The sequence below is a fragment of the Setaria italica genome, chromosome VIII (assembly GCF_000263155.2).
Source record: "Setaria italica strain Yugu1 chromosome VIII, Setaria_italica_v2.0, whole genome shotgun sequence".
Taxonomy (NCBI): domain Eukaryota; kingdom Viridiplantae; phylum Streptophyta; class Magnoliopsida; order Poales; family Poaceae; genus Setaria; species Setaria italica.
The window spans coordinates 13,613,201-13,623,378 of NC_028457.1; the positions used below are offsets into that span (position 1 = coordinate 13,613,201).

Sequence of the window (10,178 nt, forward strand, 5' to 3'; positions counted from 1 at the left end):
GAGAGAGGGTTGGAGCGGCACGAAGACCGGGAAGAAGCGATGGAGTGTGCTGCCACGGCGGTGATTGAGCGGCGAGGGCGGTGGAGCAAGACTTCGGGGATGATGCCTTCAGCTATTGGGCACTGGAGACAGGGCGGCGCAGGCGCGGACTTGCCGGTGGTTGAGATTTGGCGGAGGCGGGCGTCGTCGTTCGGCGGATATGATGGATGTGACAGAGGGAATGGCGCTAGAAGCGAGGTTGCTCAGGTGAGAGGTCAGGCGGGCTGCTGCTGCGCGAGCGAGCGCGAAGCAACACTCTGTCGGGGCGCAGATCTGGCAAGGCAGGAAAGGAGCTGTCATGGCCGGGGTTGGGGTTGGCAGAAGGAATCATCGCGTAGCGCGGACCTGGGCGGCGCGACTGTGAAGGGGCGACGGAAAAACCGGGAGACATCGGGCCTTGCAGCCGGGGATTCGGCGAGGTGATGATGGGCGCGAGCTGCGAGACGCTGCAGAAAGGGTATCAGAGGAGCTTCCGCTGCGATTGGGGAAGGGGGCGCGGGAATCCATCTGGTCGCGGCCGGCGACGGGGCGGAGCGGCGGGTGTCAGAGGAATTGAGCCACGCGGCGGAAAAGCGCTGAAGCGAGCATGCCACTCGAGTGCGTCTGCACCAGGAGATCTGGGAAAAAGATTGCGGGTCCACTGGTCAGTCTCGGTTGGTCCACTGCTCAGATTGAAAGGAGGTGTTGTGGGAAGACTTAGAAGATCCGGCGGGTGAGTTGGGGTCGGCGCGGTCGGGACTAGGGACCAACGGAGAGGGGCCGGATCTTAGGGTCGGGACCAGAACTGAGAGTGAGCACTCAACTCGGGAAAGCTGAGACAGGGGATTAGGGACTCAGATTAAGATTAACTCACGAGATTTGGGGTCGGTCGTTACACTACCCATAGGGAGTATATAACAACTTGATGGGTGAGCCAATGATCAACACGCAAGATGAGTGAGAGGAGTTTAGTCCTTAGGTTTATAGCCTTATGCAGAGAGAGCCCGTCCCATCCAAGTTCATTGTCGCATTCCATGAGACCTCCTTATACACCATGTTCAACTATGATCCATCCACCGTTATCCATCCGAAACCATCATCTCATTAGATTTACTTTAGATAAATTATTATCTACATGACTTGCCTTGAGTTCCCATAAAATAGTTCATCTCTGGAATGATTTTCCTCTTGCTCCGATATTCTATAAATTAACATATATAGTTTGCACAATTAAATTACAATTCAGAACTCCATATTGTGACGTGTGTAATATTTGTGCAATACTGTGGTTGGCCAATAATCAGGTACCTTATAGGTGACGGGATAACTTTATTACATACATATGTTCAAGTGTTTAAATCCGATTAATTTTAGTGTCTAATCAAGTTTCTGTGCAGCCTAACACCGTCATCAATTTTTGCCATCTTGTTTTCGAGCGTGAACACCAAAAGGTTGGGCCTACTGACCCCTATTCAATCTACCTCTCCCCTTGTGCCCTGTCTCGATCGGCCATGGTGGCTCCTCTTCTTTTTGTTCTCTTCTTTCCCCTCCTCTCTCCGTGTGGTTGTCTACTGCTAATTGGCTCTCTCCTGTCCTGGTTCCAAATGTCGATTAGCTATTGGTTGTGAGAGGCATGGAAATTTCTCTGGGTAACATATAAATGTATCTTGTGCTGCAGGTTGGTGTGGAGATCCTATTGGCTGCCTGTCAAAAGGGCTCGTACTTCTGCTACAGTGCTACTGCATAGTGGCCGAGCAGGTGCTCTGCACCTTCTAGAGCAACTCCTAGGTGCAAACTAATGGTATGCTAGTGAATGAGGCAAAACTGTACTTGAGCTTATGGCTTCCTCCAGGCTCCTTTTCTTTTCGTTCTCTTGTTTCCCCTCATCCCTACTGGTGGTTTTCTACTGCTAATTGGCGCTCATGTCCTAATGATTCCATCGATTAGCTATTGTTACAAGAGGCATGGAAACTTCTGCTGGTAACATCCAATGTATCTTGTGCTGGCTATGCAGGTTGGTGTGGAGGTCCCATTTGTTGCATGGTAAAAGGGCCTGCACTACTGGCTACGGTGCTACTGCATAGTGTCCGAGCAGGTGCTCCGCACCTTCTACGACAATTCCTCGGATGCAAACTACTCCCTCCATATCAAATTGTAGGTCGTTTTAGCATTTCTAAATTAATAATTGTTGCTAGTAATATAGATATACACTATGCCTAGATATATAGAAAAAATATGAATTTAAAAATACCAAAACAACCTATAATTTATGACACAGGGAGTACCAGTGAACCAGGCAAGACCGTAACTGAGATGTGTTTAGGTTTAGGTGAGTAGTTGTCAACTTGTTACACTTCCTTTTTGTGCGGGAATGTAGAGTACATTATCTAGTCATTAGTATTTAATACTTATATATCACTAGTAGAGAAACGACCTTCCATTCTCAACAAAAATCTCGGTCGTTTTTTGACCTGGGACTAAAGAGCTTTAGTCCTGGGTCTAAATTTTACAGTCCGTGGAGACCTCTTTAGTCCCGGTTGATGTTACAAACCGGGACTAAAGGGGTCTCTATAGGTGATTACAAAAAGATAGCATCCCTTACTTAGTCAAATGTGCCATGTAGGTGAGATGGTAAGGAAGGATCGCGCGAGGATTGAGGTTGTGGGTTCGAAACTCACGCACCGCTCACGCGTATATTTCGTGTGAAAAAATAGTGTGACTTGTGTGTGGGACTAAAGCTTGTTTTTCCACCGGTGTATATTCTTGTATAACATTTGCATGTTTTCGGAAAATTTGAAGGATTTGTTTTTTTCACTAAATCAAATGATTTTTAGCCACTTAATTGCTATTTAAGGTTAGTTAAAATTTCGGGGTGTTACAGAAATGACAATAACTCATTGCCCTGTCTGCAGTAATGCATGCATCAAATTTTACGTACCTATTGCTCCTCTCCAGGGATTTCAGTTTCTGACTATCGATCTCATTTCTTGTCTCTGCCAACCCAATGCCCTATGGCTCTCGAAGGAGAGCTTGGAGCTATGGCCGTAGAGCACACCATTATTTGTGTCAAATGTGCGGTACTAGTACTAAAAAAAGGCCCTGTCCGGTCACTGAGTTGAAGTTTCTTTAATTCCTCCGTCTATGTTGTCGTTGTCATATTCGTTGCGTGAACCCTGCACTGCTCCTAGGCTTTTCGTCCTGTTGATGGCTCATGCCAAGTTGTCATTTTTTTAAGCCCTGTTCATGGTCCACCAGCTTCGTCCTTACAGGATAGTGAAATGTGTGGAAGCTGCAGCTTGGTCCTTGGGACAAAGACCTGCTTAAAAGCACTCCATTCGGTGTAGCACGGTGATCACACCTGCATCGCATGGTCCTTGATTCAGAACACAAATTAAACGCCACAGAGACCATACTGCACGCAACTGGCCAAGTGTGCAAAATACGGCCGCCGTGTGATTCAGGCAACCTGTCCAAATTATCATGTACTTGATCCCGTTAGATCATGTGCCTAGCTGAGACTTGAGTGGTGAGTTTTATCCGTACAGTCGACAACTCTCCCCAATTGGCCAATTGTCACGTGGTTGAGCCCATTAGGACATGTGCCTGAGACTTGAGCGGCTAGCTAGCTTTTATCCACATCCTTGAAGGCGATCTTGCAACAGGATCCTTCTACGAATGCTGACAGGAAACAAGCCAAACAGAGATACAAAATATTTTTTGGCGCAAAACCTTTTAGTTCTTGTTAGTATTAGCAATCGGGATTAAAGATATGGCTTTAATCTCGGTGACAGACCTGGGACTAAAGGTCCCGGTCTTTAGTCCCGAATAATTAGTTCGGTTGGGAAAATCAAGATCTATTAGGTTTTTCAACTGGGATTAATGCTCGTTTCTCTACCAATAATAGCGAGTCTCAAAACATTATCATTATGTTGTTGTCTAGGTAATGCCACGACCATTCCGTCTGTCAATATAAACCAGGCTGGTTTCCTGGAAACTTTGATCCCTCGCCCGAGCGTCCACCATCAGGAGGGAACTGTGCAAAACAAGAATGGCCGCCTACCACCCTTATCGCCCCATGCTCTGCACTGTTCCTAATACACCATTCTTGTTATCGGCCTCCACCTCAGGACAGATCTTCCACAATATCAGCATGACTAAGTTAGGGCGTATACCATGCGTGAAGGCTGCTCTAGATTGCGGCACCGCCAGGCTTTGTGCCTGGACCAATGTTCAGGGAGAACATTGGGAAGGTGATTTGGATAGCAGTGTTAAACTTTAGCAGTGTCACATTAGATGTTCGGATGCTAATTATGAGGACTAAACATGAGCTAATTACAAAACTAATTGTACAGATAGAGTCTAATTCGCGAGACGAATCTATTAAACCTAATTAATCCATCATTAGCAAATGGTTACTGTAGCACCACATTATCAAATCATGGACTAATTAGGCTTAATAGATTCGTCTCGCGAATTAGACTCCATCTGTGCAATTAGTTTTTGTAATTAGGCTATATTTAATACTCCTAATTAGTATCAAACATCCGATGTGACAGGTGCTAAACTTTAGCACACTAGAGCCAAACAGGCCCGTAGCGTGGGCATATTGAATGGCTAGTGGCCTAGTGCCCAAAGAACAGTCAAATTTGAGTGACTGTTTTTCTCTAAATACAAATATACTTCTCCATTTTCCTGAGTGCACGATGTTCTGGATAATGACATCCCTCCAACATTCAAGTGGTATTTTTGTACGTTGATGGTGATGTATTTTTCTTTTTGAAACATTTCCGGATTGGATGGGCTAGAGCATATTCCGGAGTCCTTCCCTGTGACATCGACATGCTAGCTGACATAGAGTAAGGACGTGTTATGCGGATAGCTTGAAGAATATGAGGCTAACGTTTTAAATTGATCCATAGGTTGAACTACCACTAAACATTAGGTTACGTTAGGATTCTAAACTATGCAATTTATAATCAATATATACACGTATACATCTATTGATCTAACCCCTCAAGCCGTATCTAACAAGCAACATTCTTTCTGTAAATTGCTAACAGACTTTGGCATAACTATAATTCTTCATAAATGAGTTTTTTTTGCGTAGTTTTTTTGTGCACTAAGTATTGGTGGCAAATACTCCAGGCCTCCAGCTAAGGGAGTTTTTTTTATGCAAAAACCCCTTTATTGATTGACTTGGTGCAACAGAGTAAACTAATGAATGCTCATAGAAGATCCGGAAATAGGAGCGGAGGGGTGTGTGGCTCTATGCACAAGCACAACAGTAATGTGGGCGTCTCTGAATAATGATGTCATGCAGAATTGCAGATTTGCGTAGCTGGGATTCCCATGGAAGCTGCTAGCATTTTCATTTTTCTTGTTTCTCCGATTAAAAATAGGTATCGTTTTGGTTCCATATCGATCAAAAATTTTGAACACCAGTCACTACTCACTAATGTATATATAGAGAATTATGTATACTGACATTGTAGGATATGTGTTACTTGATTTACTTGAAAATTTTCATTAGAAAATTCTAGTCATGTGTCGTTTTGTACACTTATGTCCACGTTCTGAACATCATCTATTTTGAATCAGAGGGAGTAAGACATAATTGTGTAAATAAACTATAATTTAAGAGTTTTGGTGATCCTACCTTTTTTCATATGTAGTATTTTATTTTGAAAAGCTAACAAGTTCAACCCAAATCTAGTGTGGATCTTTTCCTCTATCTTTTATACTGTAAATGACCTAAAGGTCGCACTTTCTATCCAGATGCCGAGCTCTGCACATGGAGAATTTTGTGCTTTTAGTTTGTTCTCTTGGTGTGCCTGTGGACCTTGTGCAGCGGTAAGGCGCGCGAGTCGTCTTATCTCGAAGACCTTGTGGTCCGGTCATTCGGCGGCAGTCTTCAACAGAGCTCACGCATCGCATGCATATATGTTTTAGTTCAAATTTGAGTGACCCTGGAGGGATGGTCAACAGACCTTGGAGGGATGTCTTAGTAGCATGGGCACATAGAATTGCTAGTGGCCTAGTGCCCAAAGAACAATCAACTGACATGGGTTTTAGTTCAAATTTGAGTGACTGTTTTTCTCTAAATACAAATATACTTCTCCATTTTCTGAGTGCATGATGTTCTGGATAATGACATCCCTCCAACATTCAAGTGGTATTTTTGTACGTTGATGGTGATGTATTTTTCTTTTTGAAACATCTCCGGATTGGATGGGCTCTAGAGGCTAGAGCATATTCCGGAGTGTCTTTCCCTGTGACATCGACATGCTAGCTGACAAAATAGTGGCGTGTAGCTGGAGCGCAACGTAGTAGCAGTCTGAAAAATACGCACACTACACGAAATACGCTTCTGTTTCGGTGTTTCGTGATGGAGATTGAGACGTACTAACAGAGGATACCATGGACAAGGCTTCTGCAGAGTGCAGATTTGGCTTTGTTCGGTAGAAACTTGGCAACATGCATATTCTAAATTCCTGATCTAGAAAAATCGGAAAGAACATATATACAAATCCCCAGGTCCGGACAGATACATCAGGAGTTGATCATTCCAAGGAGATGCTGATATTCTTTGGAGTTAGCTGATGCCTGGATGTATTTTTCTTTAAAAAAAATACACTGCATGGTTATCCTATACCATCGGAATCTCATACGGTCCATGCAGGTATTTCCAAGTGAAAATAAAGTATATCTCCCCTCGAGAAGGAGGACACGTTTGGCTGAACTCCATCTGTTCTTGCGTTGGATAAACACATGCTCTAGCTAGTTAATGAGTTGATTGATGGTCACTGGGGTTATTAACTGGGTCTTCCAGTGCTGCAATTAGAAGCTGTAGGAAAGAGACAAACAACGATAACCTTGTACACCTTGGGAACTGTTTCTACTACAGCACAGGCGACCAATGCTGACTCGGAAAGTAGCCGTATGTATTTTATCTTGAGGGATGTTTGCTTTTTTTTAGAATTTCTAGAATTTCTCTCTTTGTCTAGAGTGTCCACCTAGGAATCCTAGGTGACTTCACCTGGAGACTTCAAAAGAAGCCTCCAATTAGTAATAGTAAGATGGTTTTAGTTCCGGATGAAAGACCCGGGATTAAAGGTCGGGACCTTTAGTCCCGAATAATTAGTTTCGATTGGGAAAACCGAGATCTATTAGGTTTCCCAACCGAAATTAATGCTCGTTTCTCCACCAGTGATAGCGAGTCTCAAAATATTATCATTATGTTGTTGTCTAGGTAAGGCCACGACCATTCCGTCTGTCAATATAAACCAGGCTGGTTTCCTGGAAACTTTGATCCCTTGCCCGAGCGTCCACCATCAGGAGGGAACTGTGCATCACAAGAGCAAAACAAGAATGGCCGCCTACCACCCTTATCGCCCCATGCTCTGCACTGTTCCTAATGCACCATTCTTGTTATCGGCCTCCACCTCAGGACAGATCTTCCACAATATCAGCATGACTAAGGTACGGCGTATACGATGCGTGAAGGCTGCTCTAGATTGCGGCACCGCCAAGCTTTGTGCCTGGACCAATGTTCAGCGAGAACATTGGGAAGGTGATTTGGCCGTGGAAGGAAACCTCCCTGCTTGGCTGGTAAATAGTTCCTCCATTACAGAACAAGTTCATGTTTAAAAAGGGTATACTGACAAGTATATATATAGTATCAAATAATACCTGTATCAAGACATTTCTTATGGTGGATTTAATAAAATTATTTCGATGTTGTAAATGTTAATGTATTTTCTTATAAACAATGTCAAGATTAATTAATAGAAATATGTCTTAGGACAAAACTTAAACAACCTACATTTTAGATAACAATTACATAAACAACTGTTTTGATCCAAAAATACAATGATTCTCACATGTGACTTAATGGTGCTTCTGCAGAATGGAACATACCTGAGGAACGGGCCAGGCCTATGGGATGTCGGCGAGCACTCATTCCACCACATTTTCGACGGGTACGCCACACTGGTACGCATCTCCTTCAATCAAGGACGTGCTACCGGCGCACATCGTCTCATCCAGTCGGAGGCATACAAGGCTGCCCGGACGCACGGCCGGCCTCTCCACCGTGAGTTCTCCAGCCTGTGCCCACGCAAGCCAGGGAGCCTGCTCGATCGCGTGCGCAATATCGTTGGGCTCAGCAGCGGCACCGCCCTTTCCGACAACGCCAACGTCTCCGTGCTTCCCCTCGGCGATGGACGGGTGATCTGCCTCACTGAGACCACCAAGAGCTCCGTTTTGATAGACCCGGACACTCTGGACACCATCGGGAAGTTCCATTTCACCGATAGGTTGTGGGGCTTGTTACAGTCCACGCACCCGGTTGTGACACCGACCGAGTTTCTGACGCTGCTCCCGGACCTCTTCCGGCGTGGCCACCGTGTCGTCAGGATGGCTGCAGGGAGCAACGAGAGGAAAGTGCTAGGGAGAGTGCATTGCCGAGGAGGATTGGCACCCGGGTGGGTGCACTCTTTCGCTGTCACTGAGAACTACATTATCGTGCCGGAGATGCCGCTCCGGTACTCGGTCACCGGCGTGCTGAAGTCTGAGCTCACACCATGGTACATCTTCGACTGGGTACCGGAGTCTGGGAGCTACATGCACGTCGTATGCAGGTCCACTGGAAAGACTGTAAGTAGTGTCACCATCTTTTATACGTTATTATTATTATAGCAAATAACATATTTCATTAGTACCTTATACCAAAGAATTTTGATAAGCAACTTTTGATTTCGGTATATGTTTGTAGGTGGCCAGCGTGGAGGTTCCTCCATTCATGGCATTACACTTCATCAACGCATATGAACAGGGAGACGATGACGGCGGGACAGGTGTGATCATCGCTGACTGCTGCGAGTACTATGCTGATCCTGCTATCATCGAGGCACTTGCACTCCATAGGCTAAGATCGCCAGGAATTAACAAGGATGCATTCCCGGATGCCAGGTAGGTACATAGAAGTATGCAGCTTGTGATCAATTCCACTAGCTAGCTACAAGGATTTCTTTTGAGAAGATGTTCCTATGCACCGTATGCACTGGCAGGGTAGCCCGGTTCAGGATACCTTTGGATGGAAGTGCCAGGGGCGAGCTGGAGACGGTGGTGGATCCTGACGCGCATGGCCGGGGAGTGGAGTTGTGTTCCATCAACCCAGCCTATCAGGGCAAGGAGTACCGTTACGTTTACGCCTGCGGCGCGCGACGGCCTTGCAACTTCTTCAACTCGCTCACTAAGATCGACCTCGCCGAAAAAGGGGCCAAGAACTGGTATGAGGCGGGCTCTGTGCCATCAGAGCCCTTCTTTGTGGCGAGGCCGGGAGGAACTAATGAGGATGACGGTGAGTTTAAATTTCTTAAACGTACTTTTATGATCTTTTGTGCTGTGTTTTGACTAACACAAATTGCTACGTGATGCAATGACATACATACCTAAGTACTGTTATTGGAATAATCTGTGCAGGTGTTGTAATATCGATTGTAAGCACCGTAGAAGGTGAAGGTTATGCGCTGGTACTGGACGCAGCGAGTTTCAAAGAGGTTGCGCGCGTGAGCTTCCCCTATGGACTTCCCTATGGTTTCCACGGCTGCTGGATTCCGAAAAAGATTTGAGAGTGTCGATCGTATTTCCTGTCAGCTTTATTAGAATTGAAGCGCAAGATAGCAGTTAGCTCTAGTCCACCAATTTATTCCTGTACAAATTAAACGTACTTTGTAGATATCATTTCTCTTGCTCATCACATTGTGGTACAGTTACAGTACTGGGGAACTTCCCATCCGTGCCTGCTCTGCTCTAAAATATACAGTTTTTTTGGACCAGAAGAACGAAGCTGACATAGATACTCGTCATGCCAGCTGGTGCGGTATCTGTTGCAGTGGCTATATGAGCCGGCACAGATAGTCAAAACAGAAATTTACAAACAAAAATAACAATAAATAAATAAATTTATAGCCCTAGAGTGCCACCACCCTCACGGAGTCACTGTCATTTTTCATGCTTTTTTAGTCACAAGGCACACCATTTTCATGTGAAATACACGTGTGCATGGGGATGGGAGTTCTATTCTTTTTGTCCGTGTTGTGTAAAGATTTAATCCATTAATTGGGCATATAACTAACTTCAAAGTAAACAATTTTCAA

The 10,178-nt window shown here is 45.0% G+C and overlaps 1 protein-coding gene and 1 long non-coding RNA gene across 3 annotated transcripts; both read left to right on the forward strand.

Annotated features, from left to right (window-relative positions):
• Positions 1-1,590: 1,590 nt before the first annotated feature.
• On the forward strand, positions 1,591-7,034 carry LOC111258134. Of its 2 annotated transcripts, none has more exons than XR_002678703.1 (3): positions 1,591-1,819; positions 2,033-2,172; positions 5,794-7,034. It is a non-coding gene; the product is annotated as an uncharacterized LOC111258134 (long non-coding RNA). The 2 variants fall into 2 exon arrangements; XR_002678702.1 differs by lacking the exon at positions 5,794-7,034 and adding an exon at positions 2,642-4,134.
• Positions 7,035-7,286: 252 nt separating this feature from the next.
• Positions 7,287-9,816, forward strand: LOC101774274 (carotenoid cleavage dioxygenase 8 homolog A, chloroplastic). Its single transcript, XM_004979078.4, has 5 exons — positions 7,287-7,626; positions 7,924-8,673; positions 8,792-8,988; positions 9,087-9,379; positions 9,502-9,816. Exons 1-5 carry the CDS (start codon positions 7,387-7,389, stop codon positions 9,648-9,650), a joined length of 1,629 nt encoding a protein of 542 aa, XP_004979135.1. The 5' UTR covers positions 7,287-7,386; the 3' UTR covers positions 9,651-9,816.
• The last annotated feature ends 362 nt before the right edge of the window (positions 9,817-10,178 follow it).